This window comes from Bos mutus, chromosome 10, assembly GCF_027580195.1.
Source record: "Bos mutus isolate GX-2022 chromosome 10, NWIPB_WYAK_1.1, whole genome shotgun sequence".
In the NCBI taxonomy this organism is placed as follows: Eukaryota; Metazoa; Chordata; class Mammalia; order Artiodactyla; family Bovidae; genus Bos; species Bos mutus.
The window spans coordinates 79,194,456-79,212,133 of record NC_091626.1 but is presented as its reverse complement, the minus strand read 5'-3'; the positions used below and the strand labels follow the sequence as shown (position 1 = coordinate 79,212,133).

Here is a 17,678-nt window from a genome sequence, read left to right as displayed (position 1 = left end):
TGTAGTTGCATCAAAAATAAATACTGTATACATTTCATAAAAAAAAGTATAAGATTTACATACTGGAAATTCTAATATCGTGTTGAAAGGAATCCAAGAAGAATAAATGAATGGACAGACATTCTGTGTTTATGGACTGAAAGATTTATTAAGATAAAAGTTTCCCAAAATTGATGTGTAGATCCTTTGCAATATCTATCAAAATCCCTGCAGGCTTTCTTACAAAAATTGATAAATTCACCCTTAAATTTATATGGGAATGCAAAGGATTAAAATAATATCAAAAAAAGTACAACATTGTAGGAGGACTCTATCTGATTTTAATACTTATTATAAAGGTATATTAATCAAGATAGTGCTATTTTACTATAAACATGTTTTAGTATGTGAGATGAGTATACTTGTGTATCTCTCTCTCTCCATATATATATATATACACACACACACACAATCATATATATATATACATACATGTATATGTTTTTGTCAGAGAAGGCGATGGCACCAACTCCAGTACGCTTGCCTGGAAAGTCCCATGGATGGAGGAGCCTGGAAGGCTGCAGTCCATGGGGTCACTGAGGGTCAGACATGACTGAGCGACTTCACTTTCACTTCTCACTTTCATGCATTGGAGAAGGAAATGGCAATCCGCTCCAGTGTTCTTGCCTGGAGAATCCCAGGGACAGGGGAGCCTGGTGGGCTGTCGTCTATGGGGTCGCACAGAGTCGGACACGACTGAAGCGACTTAGCAGCAGCAGCAGCACACCTTTTTGTGTATGTATGTGTGTACAATTTATATATGTAATATGTATTTAAAACATACTCACAGAGATACTTTTTAGCAATAAGAAGGGACAGGACACCATTACATATTGCAATAGGGATGAACCTCAAAAATGTAATGCTAAATGTAAAGGCCAGATTCAACAGACCACATATTGTATGGTTTATCAATTTAATGCATTAAAATGTGAGAGAAGCAGATGATTGGTTGCCTGGGGCCGGGAGTGGTAACTAGTATAAACTGCAATAGGCATAAGGAATCCTTTTGGGGTGATGAAAGTGTTCTAAAACTGAATAGTAACAATGGCTGTACAGCTGTATACATTTATTAAAATTCACTGAGTTGTACACTTAAAGGGATGGATTTTATGATATGCAAATTATAACTCAATAAAGCTGTTTAAAAATAATTTTCCCATTGTTAGGCATGTAACTCCCACTGAATTTTTAAAAATAACAGCTTTATTGAAATATAGTTCATGTATTATACCATAATCTATTCAAACGGTACAATTGTTTTTAGTATATTTACAGAGTTGTGCAACCATGACCTAAGTCAATTTTAGAATTTTTCATCAGCTTTTCCTCAAATCCCATCCCCCTTATCACCTGCTATCATACCATTCCCAGATGTACTTTGTTTCTACAGATTTGTCTATTTCAGATATTTCATATAAATGCAGTAATACAATATGTAGTCTTTTGCGACTGGCTTTTTTTCACTGAGCATGTTTACAAGGTTCATTTATGTTGTAGTGTATGTTAGAACTTCATACCTTTTTACAGACATATAATATTCTGGTATATGGATACAGCACCTTTTATTTATTCATTCGTCAGTTGATAGACATTTACATTGCTATCGCTTTTTGTCTATTATGAGTAATGCTGCTTCGAACATTTGTGTACAAGTTTTTGTTTGGTTATCTGAGGAGGCCTTACAAATAGCTGAGAAAAGAAGAGAAGCGAAAGGCAAAGGAGAAAAGGAAAAATATACACATCTGAATGCAGAATTCCAAAGGACAGCAAGGAGAGATAAGAAAGCCTTTCTAAGTGATCAATACTAGGAAATAGAGGAAAACAATAGAATGAGAAAGACTAGAGAGCTCTTCAAGAAAGATAGAGATACCAAGGGAATATTTCATACAAAGATGGGCATAATAAAGGGCAGAAATGGTACGGACCTAACAGAAGCAGAAGATATTAAGAAGAGGTGGCAAGAATACACAGAAGGACTAAACAAAAAAGATCTTAAAGATAACCATGATGGTGTGATCACTCACCTAGAGCCAGACATCCTGGAGTTTGAAGTCAAGTGGGCCTTCCGAAGCATCACTATGAACAAAGCTAGTGGAAGTGATAGAATTCCAGCTGAGCTATTTCAAGTCCTAAAAGACGATGCTGTTAAACTCTTGCACTCAATATGCCAGCAAATTTGGAAAACTCAGCAGTGGCCACAGGACGGGAAAAGGTCGGTTTTCACTCCAATCCCAAAGAAAGGCAATGTCAAAGAATGTTCAAACTACTGCACAACTGCACTCATCGCACATGCAAAGTAATGCTTAAAATTCTCCAAGTCAGGCTTCAACAGTACATGAACCAAGAGGTTCCAGATGTTCAAGCTGGATTTAGAAAAGGCAGAGGAACCAGAGATCAAATTGCCAACATCCATTGGATAATCAAAAAAGCAAGAGAATTTCAGAAAATCATCTACTTCTGCTTCATTGACTATGTTAAAGCCTTTGACTGTGTGGATCACAATAAACCATGGAAAATTCTTAAGGAGATGGGAATACCAGACTACCTTACCTGCCTTCTGAGAAACCTGTATGCAGGTCAAGAAGCAACAGTTAGAACTGGACATGGAACAATGCACTGGTTCAAAATTGGGAAATGAGTATATCGAGGCTGTATATTGTCCCCCTGCTTATTTAACTTATATGCACAGTCCATCATGAGAAATGCCAGGCTGGATGAAGCACAAGCTGGAATGAAGATTATGGGGAGAAATATCAATAACCTCGGATATGCAGATGACACCACCCTTATGGCAGAAAATGAAGAGAACTAAATAGCCTCTTGATGAAGCTGAAACAGGAAGGTGAAAAAGCTGGCTTAAAACTCAACATTCAGAAAACAAAGATCATGGCATCTGGTCTGATCACTTCATGGCAAATAGATGGGCAAACAATGGAAACAGTAAGAGACTTTATTTCCTTGGGCTCCAAAACCACTGCAGATGGTGACTGCAGCCATAAAATTAAAAGACACGTGCTCCTTGGAAGAAAAGCTATGACAAACCTAGTCAGTATATTAAAATGCACAGATATTACTTTGCTGACAAAGGTCCGTCTAGTCAAAGCTATGGTTTTCCAGTAGTCATGTATAGATGTGAGAGTTGGACCATAAAGAAGGCTGAGCACTAGAGAACTGATGCTTTTGAACTGTGGTGCTGGAGAAGATTCTTGAGTCCCTTGGACTGCAAGGAGTTCAAACCAGTCAATCCTAAAGGAAATCAGTTCTAAATATTCATTGGAAGGACTAATGCTAAAACTGAAGTTCCAATACTTTGGCCACTTGATGTGAAGAACAGACTCACTGGTGTTGGGGGCCAGAGTGAGGTACTCCGCCCATGGCAAAGTCATGAGGAAGGAGGCTCGACATACGCAAAGGCGGGATCGAGCCTCAGGAGTCCCCCTGGAAATCCTCGAGCGTCTACCCCCATAACCAGAGCCTGCCTACTTTACTACTTTGTGCTCTTACCTACACCTCTGACTTTACGGGGGGCTGTCCCCCACCACCTCTTTTGGAGAAGGAGTTAACTTAGAGCTCCAGTTTATAATAATTCCTGGGCGTGATAAGAGTGTTTTAACCTACAAACTCCTCTGAAGGTTCTCTGGCCTGCCTGACAGGCTTGTCCGGCCACATGTGATCGCTCACAGCCTCCCAACCGTGAGAGGCACAAGATGCTTTAAACCTTCTAAAAACAGGTTCCTTAGAAAAGTTAGAAAACTATTAGTATAAGTATAATGGGCTGATTAGAAATTGTATTGGCGAAGGGTTTTTCATTTGTTGAGCCAATGTTTGTTGCTAAGTCTCCATATCCCCTGCCCTTACACACATTAATGAATATATAGAATTGACCTTTGATATTAATCACGTTAGACCTTAGGCTAAGTAAATTCTTTCCTTAACTAAAACCCACTACACCCTCACCCTGTAGGAGTGTAACTTTACTTGGGTGGCGTCTGTTTTGAGAATAATCAGCCCTGGAGAAATAAGTGTCCTGATGGACTGACCGCTGTCACAAGGAGAGGGTCGTAAATTGTCAGCAGGCCCCCCTGGCCAGAAGATGATGTAACACCCCTAAGACCTCTGTATACATTTGTGTGAAGCACCTGACTTTAATAAAAGTCAGGACTGCTGTCCCCACGTGACTTTTGTATAACATCTTAGTGTATAAAAACAGACTCTGGAAAATAAAGAATTGGGATAAGTTTCTCAAAATACTGGTCTCCCCATGTCTCTCTCTCCCTCTGGCTGAGTCTCCATCTGGAGCGCGGAACCCACCAAGCTTACTAATTTTGCCTGGGCTTCTAAGATCCGACCGGGGAGGCCTCAGTGTCTCCTCTCCTTCGGGAGAACGGAAGGACGCCTGCGGCCTACGTAAGTGGTGCAAGCTTCTTGTCTTGAAGTTTTATTGGTCCCCCGCATAAACCAAGCTACTCAGCCTCTTTTCTCCACTGAATTTTCCTACTGAGCTATCCTTATTCTATTACTCTTTATATCTCTAATTAATATCTAATTGAAACTATCGTATCCTGACCCTCGCCGACGCCGTCTCTCCTTCGAGTACCCTGGATCAGCCGGGGCTGGTCCCCGGCAGGAAAAGACCCTGATCCTGGGAAGGATCGAAGGCAGGAGGAGAAGGGAATGACAGTGGATGAAGTCATTGGATGGCACCACCAACTCGATGGACATGGGTTTGAGCAAGCTCTGGGAGATGGTGAAGGACAGGGAAACCTGGCATGACGCTGGACATGATTGAGCAACTGATCAATATTTAACATCTCTTGGGCACATACTGAGGAATGAAATTGCTGAGTCATCTGGTAACTCTATGCTTAAAATTTTGAGGAATTCCCAGACTGTATTCCATAGTGACTACAACATTTTACATTCCCCCAGCAGTGTAGGTTCAGTTTCTCCACATCCTGCCCCACATTTCTAATTGATAGCCTTTTTTATTATAGCCATCCTAGTGAGAACGAAGCATTATCTCATTGTGGTTCTGATTTAATTTTTTCTGATGGCTGATAGTATTGAACATCTTTTCATATGCTTATGGCCATTTGTATATCATCTTTGGAGAAATGTCTGTTTAGATCCTTCATCCATTTTTAAGTTGGTCTATTTGTCTTTTTAATGTTGGGATGTGAGATTTCTTTATTCTAGATACAATTCCCTTATCAGATCTATGATTTGCAAATATTCATGAATTGTTTTTTCACTTTCTCCATGGTGCCCTTCACAGTAAAAAAGATTTTGATTTTGATGAAGTCCAATTTACCTAATTTTTCTTCTGTAGGTTTTGTTTTTGGTATGATATTGAATAAAAGATTGCTGAACTCAAGGTCATGATGATTTGAGCCTATGTTTTCTCATACAGGTTTTATAATTTTAAGTTTTACAATAATGTCTTTAATCCATTTTGAATTAATTTTTGTAAATGTGTGAATTAGGGGCCTTGACTTAAGAAAGATATAAGGGCAGAAGTTGAGAGAATTGAGAATTAGATAAAACTATCCACTCCCTATAGTAATGGTTGTGGTCTAGTAGAGACTACATGCAAAATTCATGTATGCATGTAGCTAATTTTTTCTACCTATACCAAGCCATTCAATCTTACACTCTTTCTGTGAAGAAGGGGAGCAATTCGGATGTAATGCAGAATGGAAAGGAGGATATATTTTGCTCAAGAATCATGGGAAACCAGTGGCAGAGTCAAAATCAGGCAAAGATAATTGATTTTCAGGCCTCAGTCCCACCTTGTGGCAAGAATACCCCTACCATCTGCTTTTCTTCCTTCAATTAGTATCAAGACCCTCTGGTTGTAACCCACCAGAGAGATTTCTCAGCCTTCTTTAGCTAGGTGTGGCCATGTGACTAGTGTTAGCTAACAGAGTATAAGATAAGGCGATCTACTTCTGGGTTATATTTTTTAAAAAAATAAATGGCTTGCCCTCTATTTCCTCTCTCATCTTTTCAGATCAGACCTCAGACATGGTGCTAGTACACTATTTTTAATCACACGGTTGAAGAATACATACCAGGACAGTTGGTTCTCAACTGTGACTGAGTATTAGAATTATCCAGGGGGCTCTTGTGTTTGGACCCCACCTCAGAGATTCTGAGGCTCAGACAATAAAGCGTTTGCCTACAAGGCAGGAGACCTGGGTTCAACCCCTGGGTCAGGAAGATCTCCTGGAGAAGGAAATGGCAACCCACTCCAGTATTCTTGCCTGGAAAATTCCATGGACGGAGGAGCCTGGAAGGCTACAGTCCAGGGGTCGCAAAGAGTCGGATACAACTGAGTGACTTCACTTTCACTTTCCAGAGATTCTGATGTAATTGATTGAAGATGCTACTTTGGCATCAGGATGTTAAAAGCTTCCCAGATGAATCTAATACCTGGCCAAGGGCAGGTACCTTTATTCCAGGGCAGTAGTTTGTAAACTTTAGCATGCATCGGCATCAACTGGAGGACCCATCAAAACTCAACTTTTCTGAGGCACCACTCTTAGGTGTCTGATTAGGTCTATCTGGGATAAATCCCAAGAATATGTATTTTTGACAAGTTCCCAGGTGATGCTGCTGGACTGGACATACTTTAAGAACCTACAGAGATTTCAAAGCAGCAAGACAGAAGGAAACTGTCCCAGTAGCAGGATGGTCTGTTTTCCCTAAACCACTTGCCTCCCCTATACTATTACTTGAAAAAGAAATAAGTTTATTCTGAACCACAATAGCAGCTTAGCCTGTATCCTAACTAATACATATCCCTTGGATCACAGTGACTCAACAGGAAGGAAAATAAAGGTATAGTGGGACCTTAACAAAGGTTTTTCTCATTTCATGCAGATCCACAAATGCAATTGAAATCCTTTAGGCTTTAGAGAGATTTTCCTATGAGAGAAGGATGGCTTGTAACACTGCACTGTTTACAACAGAATCTGTTTTTGTGTGTGTGTGTGTGTGTGTGTGGTAATTGGTGAATACAATCCAGAATTCTATTTTAGCAGCACTGTTGAGGCTGGAAGGATTATGATCCAAGTAGGTAGTTAAGTTACTTTCCCCATTTAAGTCCCAGTCGTAGGTGGGTGACCCAAGCATTCCATGCAAATCTTCTCGTGTCCAAACCATAGCAACAATTTTGAAAGATGTAGAAAACCTTTCTAAATAGCACAGAGGTTGTAGATCCATTTTTTTTCTCTCTCCTCTCCTGTTCATGCGCTAATACAAAGGGGACTTACAGCACTCCATCTCTTTCCATTTAATTTTCATAAGAAGACCTTGGCTGTTTATGGCGCCAACCTGAATGCCAACTAATGACACCAACTGAAGAGTCTTGGGCATTTGTTGGGCCAAGAGTGAAGCTGGTAGGAGCTCGCCTAGTGGGAAATAAGTTTCAATCCCAAGCTCTTTCTGGTAGAACTCTTCGCTGGTACATAATTATTTCCTGAAAATCCATAGTATTAAAAGGGGGTGGTCTCTGGGATCGGATGGCTGCAAAATAGAAACCAACAAGTAGAGAAAAGGAAGGAGCTCACGTACCTTACAAACTGGCTGAATAAGGCGGTCGTGTTCCGGATGATCCGAGCAGCCTGGGACTCCTCACGCTGGCATCTCTGCAGGGTTAATCCATCATCCATGTGGCCTTCCTGATGGAGTATGACCTATCCCGGGGTCAAGGACACCAGGGCCAGGTTACATTGGACAGTCAATGTTTTTTGCAGTATTTTCCTCATCCCTTGTATTCCTTCAATGGACCAAGTTCCCCTGTGTTCATTTTGAAAGTGGGACATTAACAAAGTTATTTTGTCCATATACCCTATTACTGATATATGATTCATTCCTGAGACACAGTGCTTTGATGAAAATGAAATTTTATGTGCCACTATGGTTTGAGTTACAATAAATTCCTTGGGCTGGTATGGCCAATTTGAATGGGTGAAAACAAGTTTTATGATAGATTTTTCTCTTTAAATGAACACAAAAACTTATCTCTGGAAATGAGAAAAATCACTATATTCAGAGCCTTTTTCTCCAGAGATAAACCAAGGAAGTGGAAAGACAAATTAAAGTAAAATCCTCTAAAACTTTCTACTGGGATGAGGTGTGGCTTTCTCTCCTAAAGGATGATGGCCACACTGGGTTAGTTGACTGGAACCAGGGAAGCAGCTTGAGACAGTGGTTTGCTTCTCATGGAGCTAGAGAGGGGGTTTGAAAGCATGGGCTTAGGTACCAGCCAATCTGACTTCTAATCCCTCTAGGTCACTTCTCAGCAGTGTGACTTTCAGCAAATTATTTAACCTCTCTCTGCTCTGACTTCACCATCTGCAGGAGGACTTATTTTAGTGGTTTGTTTGGAAGACTAGACGATTTACATGTCAGTCATTTAGCGTGTTACCTACAATATAAAAGGTATTCAATGAATATTTGTTTTAAGGGACAGCATATTACTGATCTCAAATCAATTGTTAGGAAGTTAAGTATACTTATTGCTCACAAATGACATCATGATACATTTTTTTTTTTTTTTAAGGTGGGGCTAGCAGCTTTTGGTGTGGAGGTCAGTGCTTTTATTTTTCTCTTGAAAGGGCCAACCAAATATGTGTGGTTATTAACCGGGATGGTTTGACCCTGATTCAGGTCAGGGTCAAATTCTGATTCAACTTCCTGGCATGGTTTCCTCTTGATGTGAGTAAGTGAAGTGAGACCATCTGTAGGTCCTAGGGAAGTGGGGTAGGAATCAGTCAGTTTATATGTCAATTAAACAAAACATGTGGCTCCAAAAAATATCTTTAGAATAAGGGTTTTTGGTATCTCTCATTTTTAGCACAAATAAACAACCTATTTCCTCATTTCCAGGTGCAAACCTCTCATTTGTATTCTTCTGAAAATGCACCCTCATTGAATGAATTCACCCAGGAAGAAGCACGCTGGCTTGCATAAATTTATGTTCATTTTTGAAGAGACCTGCATCTCATCTATATACCGTAGCTTAAGCATTAGCAAAGGATGCCCTTACTATTGGATTCACCAACTCTTTCAAAACATTACTTTGAGATTCCCAGCAACTGCTTATCAGTGTTGCATTTAGATTTGGCAATACATCTCACTAGGTTTACTCTGGCCTTAGTCCCAGCTTTTGGGTCCCTAAAGACCCACCTCCTTATGTTTTGCTTGTTCAGATAACACATTCAAACCGGCCAGTCAAACAAGAATGTAATGAGAAATGGGGGAAATGCAGCTGTTAGAACGTTGTTATGATGTGTCCTATTGATTGCTGCAGCTCACGTCCTAAGGTCCTTTTTTCTTTCCTGGAGGAATTCCATAACTGACAGCAGAAAGCAGAAGCCCAAGATGGCAATGGAAAGAGGGTGCTTCCTTAAAGGTGAGCTACCATTCATCAGGTTTCTCACTATGTCTATTTCCCACTGGGTTTTCTAAATTCCTATTTTGTTTCATAAACCAATTAACAAGATTGGACATCCTTTGTATTTTTAGAGGAGAACTTAACTTGTTCTTCAGGAAATGGAGCTGGGAAGCCCTGACAAAGGCTTAGCATTAGGGCATCATTAGAGAGAGTTTCTGAAAGCATCTCCCAAATCCACATTCCAGCAGTTAGATGGACCTACGGACTATGGTCCCAGGAGAAAAAGGCAGGGAGAGGCACAATAAACCAACATCATAAACTGGGGTCTCCCCTAGTTGACAGGGTCCTTCAAGTGCGTCCCCACCTACCCAGAGTTAGAGCCCAGATCCACAAATTCTACTCTCTTTCAATATCATCTTTATCTTAGTAGGTGTGAAAAATTGTGGAAACTCTGGATGATATTATCATACTCTTCAGAGGATTGCATTTTCTTCTGATAGGCTGTTAGGGTAGATGATCAGGTTTTGGCATCTATTTTCCATTTGCCCTTACTCCTGGGGTATAGCCCTTATTTGGAATTCAATTGAAAGTCCACTGTATTTTCAAGGCCATTCCAGCCCGAGGGACTTTGTACTCCAGCCTCTGTCTCCCTAGCACCGTCACACTGTTCACATCTCTGCTTTGCTCTTCTCCACCATAGAGAAATATCATTTTCTGTTTGCCATCTTAGCTTTATACCCTATTCCTGGTCTGCTTAAGATACTAGGAGAAACCGCATTTGGAATTTCAAGTTCATGCTTCTGTGGCTTCCTCCACTCTGGAATATGGTCCCTTAAGTCTCAGAAACCTCGGCTGACCTTACCACAATTATGGCTCTCCAACCCACAGAACTAACAGGCGATCCCATTTCTTGTGCGGTATCTCAGCAAGACACTGAGGGCAAAGTGGTGATACAGGAGGAACTCACTTTAGTGCACTTCCATTCTAGTGGGATCTTCAGCACTCACATCCTGGGTGTCTTGCTGTTGAAGTCTTCCAATGTTTCCATGTTTAGTCCAGCCTTTACAATTGTTGGCAGAGGAAGCTCTGGGCTCCTACAAGCAGTCTTTGTGGCCTCGTATTCTGTTTTCTACAAGCGAGTCTCTGTGGCCTCGTGTTCTATTTTCTATCTCCTTTTCATAATTTTCCCCTTTCCTCGTAAATTTTACTTTGCACAAAAATAAGCTATTACCTTATGGGTTCCCCCCAACCTCCTTTCTTACAATAACCAGCATTCTGGGAAAATTTTCATCATCTCCATATTAGGCTGACCTACACAAACTACATTGTACAATGTTTCCTAGAACCTTATCATGGGCCTCCTTGCCTATCCAAACCTGTGCTTTGTAAGGGCTTTTTTTTTAAAGCATGACTTGAGCATCTGTTTCCTGATTCCTATCAAAAGAAACCCTACTATGGCAGTTGACTTTCTGGAAAAAAAAAAAGATGTTCTGTGTATTCAAGCTGGATTTCCCACTGTCACAGGCTGTAACAGATCTCTGAGACCTGGATCCATTCTCTGTGGATACGGTATCATTCAACAGTATCTCATCTTTCTGCGTGTTGGTTCCTGTGTGCTTGTTATCATGCAATCTGCATCTCTCTGTAGGGATTCTGTTTAGTCTGTATATTATGAAAACTGCATAGTAACTCAATTATCCACTTAAATGAAAGGAGAAATGATGTGGATAATCCCCAAATAGCATTCTACCAAAAGTCATTTAGTACAGGTTCTAGAGCACAAGGATCGTATTGTATCCCCTCTTCACAGATTTGTCATCTATTTAACTTTTTCTTTTTCACACTGAATATGAAGTCAAAGTAACCACACTAGGCTACACACTCTGTTACAGAAATAATTCTTCAGAATAGTAAGAATTTTTGCTTAGTTGCTGTGTCCAACTCTTTTGTGACCCCTTGGACTTGTAGCCTGCCAGTCTCTTCTGTCCATGGAATTCTAGAGGCAAAAATACTGGAGTGGGTTGTCATTTCCTTCTCCAGGGGATCTTCCTGACTTAGGGATCCAACCCACACCTGCACTGGCAGGCTGATTCTTTGCCACTGAGCCATCTGGGAAGCTGAGTAGTAAAAATCCATCATGCCCACCTTATTTCCACAATCACTTCTCATGCCTAGTTGCTTCCAGCCTTTCTGATCCCTCACCTTTCTTTTCAGAGGTCCCAGGCGGGATGTCTTGGCATCTTGTGCTTTGTAGGTCACCCACAGACCACTGGCTATATGTTGGACAAAGCAGACAGAGTCTCCATACTTGATTTCTGGGACTCCCATGCCTTCTATATCTCGCTTGTGACTGGAATCCAATTTCTCCTTGATTTCCTATTTCACAGAAAATGAAACAAACGTAGGCATGTCTGATTAAATAGAAATGCAATGTATAAAACAGGTCACTGGTGCAGAATTTGTAAGCCAAGGAACCGATTACCACAAAAATCATGATACGCCTGTCCATGCCAGGATTTTAGAAAGGCTTGCTTCCCTTATCTGCTGCTAATTGTAAAATCAATGGATTTCATGTTTTGGCTACTTTAGTGATTATTTATATCCATGGGAAATGGAGGCAGCCTATAGTGTCTCTCTTTGGTTCTGGTTTTATATAATTCCCCATTATGTTTTTTTTACTTTTCCTCATCCTGACTTAGATAATAACTCACCCTTAATAGCCAAATAACTTATTTTCAGCAAGTTGTACCTTCGATAATTTTAATAGTTATATAAAAGCCTTCATTTGGGGCTTTAAATATATCTGTTAAAATCATATAAATATCTTTTATAGAAATCAGCAGAGGAAACAGACTCTTGCAGAAGGTAGGGGGCTACTGTGCCTTACGTCTAATGCAGTAATTGTTGTATTAGTTTATTTTATATTTTTTAGTTTTTTTTTTTAATATTTATTTGGCTGTGCTGGGTCTTAGTTCCACATGTGGGACCTTTGATCTTCATTGGGGCATATGGGATCTAGTTTCCTGACTAGGGATTGAACCCGGGGCCTCCTGCATTGGGAGCATGGAGTCTTAGCCACTGACCCACCAGGGAAGCCCAATATTAGTTCCTATGGCCTCAGTTGTATGTTGCAGTCAGTGGATTTCATTCTTCAATTGCCACTGTTTCACAAAACTCATTGCTAGTACAGAAGAGGGAATTTCTGTGTACCAGGTATGCATCCTCCCTTTGTGCATCAAGTATCCATTGTTTCATAGAATAAATGCTCGTTGACCATTTCCCTATGGAGAAATCTAGGCACACCTAAGGTGCCTGTCAAAGTGAGTCAAGAAGTAGTCTGGTAACTCTGTCCCCCTCCTCATTAATCAGGGCCTCTGAATGGCCCTATCCTATTTCCATTTCTTCTCTATATCTTGTGTTAAATTGCTGGGCATATTTTAAATTTTTCATGGAATAAAAATGCAGCATGCTGTTTCCTCTGCTTGTGCCAACCTTACTCTCATTCTTAATGATGGAACAACAGGAACATAGGCATTGAGCTCTTTGCATGTGCAAGGCAGTGTTCTAAGTCTGTTACGTATGCCAGCTCTTCATAATGGCCTCAGATGTAGCTACAAATATTCCAGTTTTACAGAGGAGCAAATGAAGGAACAAAGAAACAGCTTGTCCACAGTCACTCAAGAAGCAGTGAAAGAGGAAGAGTTAAACCAGGAAGTCTGATTCCAGAGACCATGCCCGTCCCATGGCCCCAGCTCCTACTCATCCTCAATACCCTGCTCAGGTGTCACCTTCTTTGTGAAGGCAGAGTTAGTTTCTCCTGCTGTATTTCTCCAGCAGAGTCTCATCCCTCTATTGAGGACTTAACAGACTATAATGTAAATATGCTTGTTTATATGATGTTTCCTTTTGCCAGGCTATGAGAATGAAGGGTTTGGGCCAGATGATTGTTAGTTTTGGATTCCCAATGCAGAGCTGCAGTCCATGGGGTCACAAAGAGTCAGACACGACTTAGCGATGGAACAACAATGCAGAGAATCCAGCACCTATCAATTATTTAACAAACATATGTTGAAGGAACAAATGTATACAACTGAGTCATTTTTCTTTCAAATGTATATTTTTTTCATTTCGGCTCTTATTTCTTTCCTTCAAACCCTCAAGAAAGCAAAATTAGTTATTCTGCACACATTTATAGGGTCATTTTGAGCAATATTAATACACTACAAGAACATTCTTATTTTAAGCATATGTTGAAGCACTGGTTGGATTGTTCAAAATGACATTTCTCAAAATGAACATTTCCAAAGGAAAATATTTCTGATTTTATAACATAGTCAATGGGAAAACAGAATTTGATATTTAAGGATTTATCCACAGGCAAGTGGTCAAGAATGCATTTATTCTATAAAATACTGGATACTTCATTTTCATTTCAAAAATGTCCATAGCGGTACAGACACTCAAACCAATAGATGTAATTAAAATATGCCAAAGGTTTCATCTCTAGCTTATTTCCTAACCAAAGACAATGCAGCAAAGTAAACATATTATACACTACAACTGTTAAATATGAATAATTATGGTGATTACCAAGAGGTCATAGTTAAAATAGCACATATTCCCCAATGACGAATGACTATAATTTCACTTGTTTTATCACTTGTCATTAATTTAAATATGACTTTGCCAAAATAAAATAAATACTAAGATTTGTTTTTTTAGAGTCTCTAAAATAAATGGATCATTATTGATAATAGAATGGACTGTCTCTCTGTGTCTTTGCTTTTGCAAAACAGCATCAACTCCCAAAGTTCTATGGCCAGCATTGTTGGGACTGCTTCTAATTTAAAGAAAAACAAGAGCAACAAAAATGAAAACCAAAACATAGAAACAACCCAACACTAAAGCCAACTCTACCCAAAACTACACAACAATGACACAGCTTAAAGAAATGAGAGTGTCCTGAGGCAGAGAAGCTGGACTTGGCTGGTCACAGGTGGGTGAGCTTCCGACTCAAGTCATGAACTAATGCTCTACCCTCTGTCTTCATTTGAATGTGGCCCAGATGTATTTACTCTATGGCTGGAACCTTCCTCTACTGAATCTTCCTATGGGAACCTTCCCATATGATAGGGGTCTTTTGATCACTCCCTTCAGTAACTCCCTGATTCCTACAGAATATAATTCTCACCTCTAAAGTTCTTATATGCCACATGCTTTAACCAAACTGGATTATGTTTGTGTGCTATACCAAGTATTCCCTCCCTCAGGGCTTCTACTGACATTACACTCCTTGCTTGGAAGGCCTCTACTTTATCTCTGAATTTTTACATCTTATCCATCAGCCTTTCCCAGATCCAACTGTGCATGTCCTCTGATTTCACGGCACCTCCCTTACTCTCTCTCAAGGCTCTTTACCATCTTCTGTGATAGGAATCTTTTGCTGGTAGACTTCCTGTCCTTTGCCTGGTTGGAAATTCTCCAAGGGCAAGACTGAGGTTTGTTGGTCTTTACATTTCACACTAAGCTCTGCTAGGCTGCAAATAATTTGTTTTTGTTTTATTGGTCAGTGGGCATCAATTTATCTGTGTATCTGCACCAACCTTTCATATCTTAGATGATGAGTGGATTCTGAGTAGGAACAAGTTACTTGGCCCTAACAAAGTTTTGAAGAGGAATAATCATCATTATCCCTTGTCTCCACTGAGAGTTTATAAGGAAATGGTTGTGACCACATAATTGTCACATAAACATGTATTTAGTTTAGATGGTAAGTTGCTGCTCTCCAGATTGATTTAAAATTTCTGAGACAAGAAAGGTAACTGGAATGAGTATTTATTTAATGCCTACTTTGAGCAAAGCATTTTTGCCAAGTACTTTATAATGACAACACCATCATGAATTTACCAAGGGCCTACATAGTGATATGTGTTATACATGACATTTGAAAAACATTTTCTCTAAACCTTTCACTGGACCTGCTGTTTTTATTTCTCCTACTTTATAGATGACAAAACTGAGGCTTGTAGAGTTGGAGCAATTTGTTCAAAGCCCTGTAGCTTGTAAGTAATGAAAGGGAATGCAAAACCAAGTGTAAATCCAAAGCCTGTTGGTCATGTGAACATAATTTTTGGAATGGTAACCATCAGCACAGTTAAGCATTGGTTATATTAATGTTTTAGGTATTAGGATGCTGTTACAAAGAAGTTGAAAATATGTTATTATTTTATGAAAAATAACTCTGGGTTCTAACGTATAAGCTTTAGGAATCCCACACACCAACCACTAATGACAACAAAGTGATGGAGTTCATACTGAAGGTGCAACTGGAATTTGGAAGAGAGGAAAATTCACCATGCCTGGGGACTTCAGGATGCTTCTATACCAATTTCTGCTTGATGTGAGCATGGCTAGGGGAAAGAGGAGAGGTGAGGAATATGGAAGGGGACAACACTGTAGGAAGGTAGGAGTAGTGTGGCAGGAAGAGTGACGAAGTCCAGAAAAGACCTGAACAACAAGGACTGACTTTCTCCTACAGGTGCATGTTTCCCAAACTCACGCTGTTTGCAGACTTTCTGTGGGAAAAGAGGACTTCGACAGTACCGTATTTTCTTTCAGGAGGTAAAGGGAATGTTAGGATAGTATAAACTAGATTGTTATGAGTCTTACAGTAAAAAACAAAGAAGAACAAAAGGAACCAAAACAACCTATTCAACTGTTTAACATAAGCATTTTAAATCTTTTTCATAAATCATTGTTTGGAACACCTCTAGGGAAAAGCTATTGCAGGTAATGGGAATCCACCGAGAATTTTAAGCGGAGAAAACACAAGGGTTGTATCTTAGAACAATTGTTCCAGCCACAAGGTGAATGATGGGTTGAAAAGAAATGAAGACACAGAGACAGACCAGTTTTTGCCATGGTAATAGAAATCGAGCATGATATTTGGAACAGAGTAGGTCCTAATTCCGGAGAAGGTGATGGCACCCCACTCCAGTACTCTTGCCTGGAAAATCCCATGGACGGAGGAGCCTGGTAGGCTGCAGTCCATGGGGTCGCAGAGAGTTGGACACGACTGAGCGACTTCACTTTCACTTTTCACTTTCATGCATTGGAGAAGGAAATGGCAACTCACTCCAGTGTTCTTGCCTGGAGAATCCCAGGGACGGGGGAGTCTGGTGGGCTGCCGTCTATGGAGTCGCACAGAGTTGGACACGACTGAAGTGACTTAGCAGCAGCAGGTTCTAATTCATGCTTATTACTTAGACAGGAATTTGTTGAACTTGACATATTTAAGCCACCTATGTCCACAGAGGACAAGAAAGTAGCTTTCCACAGACAGGAAGCAACCAAAAAAGATTCAGAGAAAAAGGAAACATGAGAAGATGGACCTCATTCATGGATGCTGGGGTCAGCTACCAATACAGTGCTGGTTAGATCACTGCTTCCTAAAACTCCCAGGACTAACTTTCAGAAATTACCTTTAGAGTCACTTTGCCATGAATACAGTCCCCCTTTGAACTTATGATTTCGAGTGGGATGTCTTAGAATGGCCTTAAAAAAATCGCACACTGCAGGACACTGCTAGGAGCCTGACTGGCCCCAAGGCTGGCTGCAGAGCCTCTGCTGGTGGGAGGCCAAGGGCAGCCCTCCGCTGTTTCCAGCATGCTAGGGGAGCGGGCTTGTCTGTCTCATCAGGGAAGGTGCATGTCCTGAGCAGGTCACTGTGCTGGGCTCTTTCCTCCATCTTTCTCGTCAGTCCCTCTCTACACAATCACCTTCAGGTAAGCAGCACTCCTGCCATTTCATGGATAAGGAAACAGTCTCTTAGTGATCTTCCTGGTCTCACAAGAGTCCTTCAAGACACACTTCTTCACTCCTGTTTTTTGTTTGTTTGTTTTGCTTTTACAATCAGGGACAGGAAGGCCAAACAGCAAAGGCAGAGCCAGGATTCAAACCCAGGTTTCTTCTACTCCAAAGCTCAAGGTTCTTCTTGACTACCTCTCTGTCTGGCCCACTTGAAACAATTAAGACTTGGGAAATTGTCAGTTTAAATTTTTTAAATGCTTTGTAGATTTTATTTAAAATTGAACTGCAGGGACTTCCCTGGCAGTCCAGTGGTTAAGAATCCGCCTGCCAATGCAGGGAACATGAGTTTGATCCCTGATCTGGGAAGATCCCACATGCCATGGACCAACTAAGCCCATGTGCCACAACTACTGAGTCTGTGCTCTAG

At 40.5% G+C, this 17,678-nt stretch overlaps 1 protein-coding gene across 1 annotated transcript in view; it reads right to left on the bottom strand.

Annotated features, from left to right (window-relative positions):
- The window catches only part of RYR3 (ryanodine receptor 3), a 457,031-nt gene that overhangs the window by 269,322 nt on the left and 170,031 nt on the right, over nucleotides 1–17,678 (bottom strand). The window contains 2 exon segments of the mRNA XM_070378270.1: nucleotides 7,618–7,739; nucleotides 11,645–11,818. Coding sequence (XP_070234371.1) covers nucleotides 7,618–7,739; nucleotides 11,645–11,818 — 296 coding nt within the window.